At 41.8% G+C, this 1577-nt stretch overlaps 1 protein-coding gene across 1 annotated transcript in view; it reads right to left on the reverse strand.

Moving 5' to 3' along the window:
• GTF2IRD2B (GTF2I repeat domain containing 2B) overlaps nt 1–593 on the reverse strand; it is a 51588-nt gene extending 50995 nt beyond the window's left edge. The window contains exon 1 of the mRNA XM_012640337.1: nt 405–593. Within this exon, the coding sequence (XP_012495791.1) occupies nt 405–585 (181 nt within the window). The 5' untranslated portion in view covers nt 586–593. The remainder of the gene's footprint in view (nt 1–404) is intronic.
• Between the last annotated feature and the right edge of the window lie 984 nt (nt 594–1577).

Here is a 1577-nt window from a genome sequence, read left to right on the forward strand (position 1 = left end):
AAATGAATAAATATGAAATTCATTTATGTTTCATATCTACTTCTACATATAGCCTGAAGGTCATTTTATAAAATATTTTAAATAACTTTGTGCATGAAACAAAGTTTATGTACATTGAACCATCAGAAAGCGAAAGTGTCAGGTGGGGAATTTACCACTTGTGGCATGATATCAGTGCTCAAAAAGTTTTGCATTCTGTAGCATTTTAAATTTTGGATTTTTGGATTAAGGATGCTCAACCTATACATACATACCTATGATGAAGTTTAATTTATAAATTTGGCATGCTAAGAGATTAACAATAGTAACTAATAATAAAATAGAACAATTACAACAATATACTGTAATAAAAGTTATGTAAATGTGATCTCTGTCTCTCTCAAAATATCTTATACTGTACTCACCCTTCTTCTTCTTCTTGTGATGATGTGAAAATCTATTCCTGAATCTGTGTAACCATCCCTTACTTGCGGTAAATGGCTTGGTGTCACTCGTTTTAGGGGATCCCTTGCTGAAGTCTTCGTATAGGCTCAGTGCTTTCCGGCGCAACACGTTGCTGTCAATCGGAACACGTTTTCTGTTCATGTCTTCCACCCACAGATGCAATGCCTGCTCCATCTTAACCAAGCGCTTATCACGCACCGTGGCTGTCACTTTTGCAGTTGGAGGTGAGACAGCAAAACTGGCACGAATTTCTTTCTCCTTCTTCACAATTTCACGGATGGAAGATTCGTTCTTACTGTACATCTTAGCAACCTCAGCATAGGATTTTTTTTCTTTCCTTATTAAGTCCAGAACTTTCACCTTTTCACTTAGAGGAAGCACTTTACGGCTTCTCTTTGGCCTATCTGAATTGCCAACATCACTACTCTTGTGTTTTGGGGCCATTATGGAGTAAAGTAAGGGTGACTTGAACACAAGCACTGCGATACTGCCACGGTCGATCTGATAACTCAGCCGGCTACTGAGTGACTACAGGCGGGGAGCGTCTACAGCTTGGAGCCACTGGACAAAGGGACGATTCAAGGCCTGGGCAGCACGGCGAGAGATTTCATCACGCTACCCGGAACAGCGTGCAATTTAAAACTTATGAACTGTTTATTTCTGGAATTTTCCATTTACTATTTTCATACCACTGTTGACCTCAGGAAACTGAAACCGCGGATAAAAGGGGACTACTGTACTTCCGAGTTCCGCAGCCTGAGAATGAGGGAAGGGACTGTCCAGGCTGAAGCCAGGGGTCTAGGCAGCAGACCTCAGGGGCTAAACAGGCAGGCAGGAAGAACTGTGACCCATTCCAAATCGCCACTGCAGATTGATACCAGCTGCAACCTGGCCCCAAGCCCTGTGTCCACCGATGTCACACAGATGATGATGATGCCTTCGTCTCCAAATGGAAGACAAGAGGAGAAAAGGCTGCTCAATACTTCAATTGCAGCCGTGAGCAATATCCAATTGGCCAATTTCCAATCTCATATCTAGACATCTGTTTACTTCAAATTACCAGCACGAAACTAAAATACGATTTTTTTTCCTTAAAACACAAAGCTTGGCCCAGCAATTCCACTCCTTGGTAT

The sequence above is a fragment of the Propithecus coquereli genome, unplaced genomic scaffold (assembly GCF_000956105.1).
Source record: "Propithecus coquereli isolate 6110/MARCELLA unplaced genomic scaffold, Pcoq_1.0 Scaffold150, whole genome shotgun sequence".
NCBI lineage: Eukaryota > Metazoa > Chordata > Mammalia > Primates > Indriidae > Propithecus > Propithecus coquereli.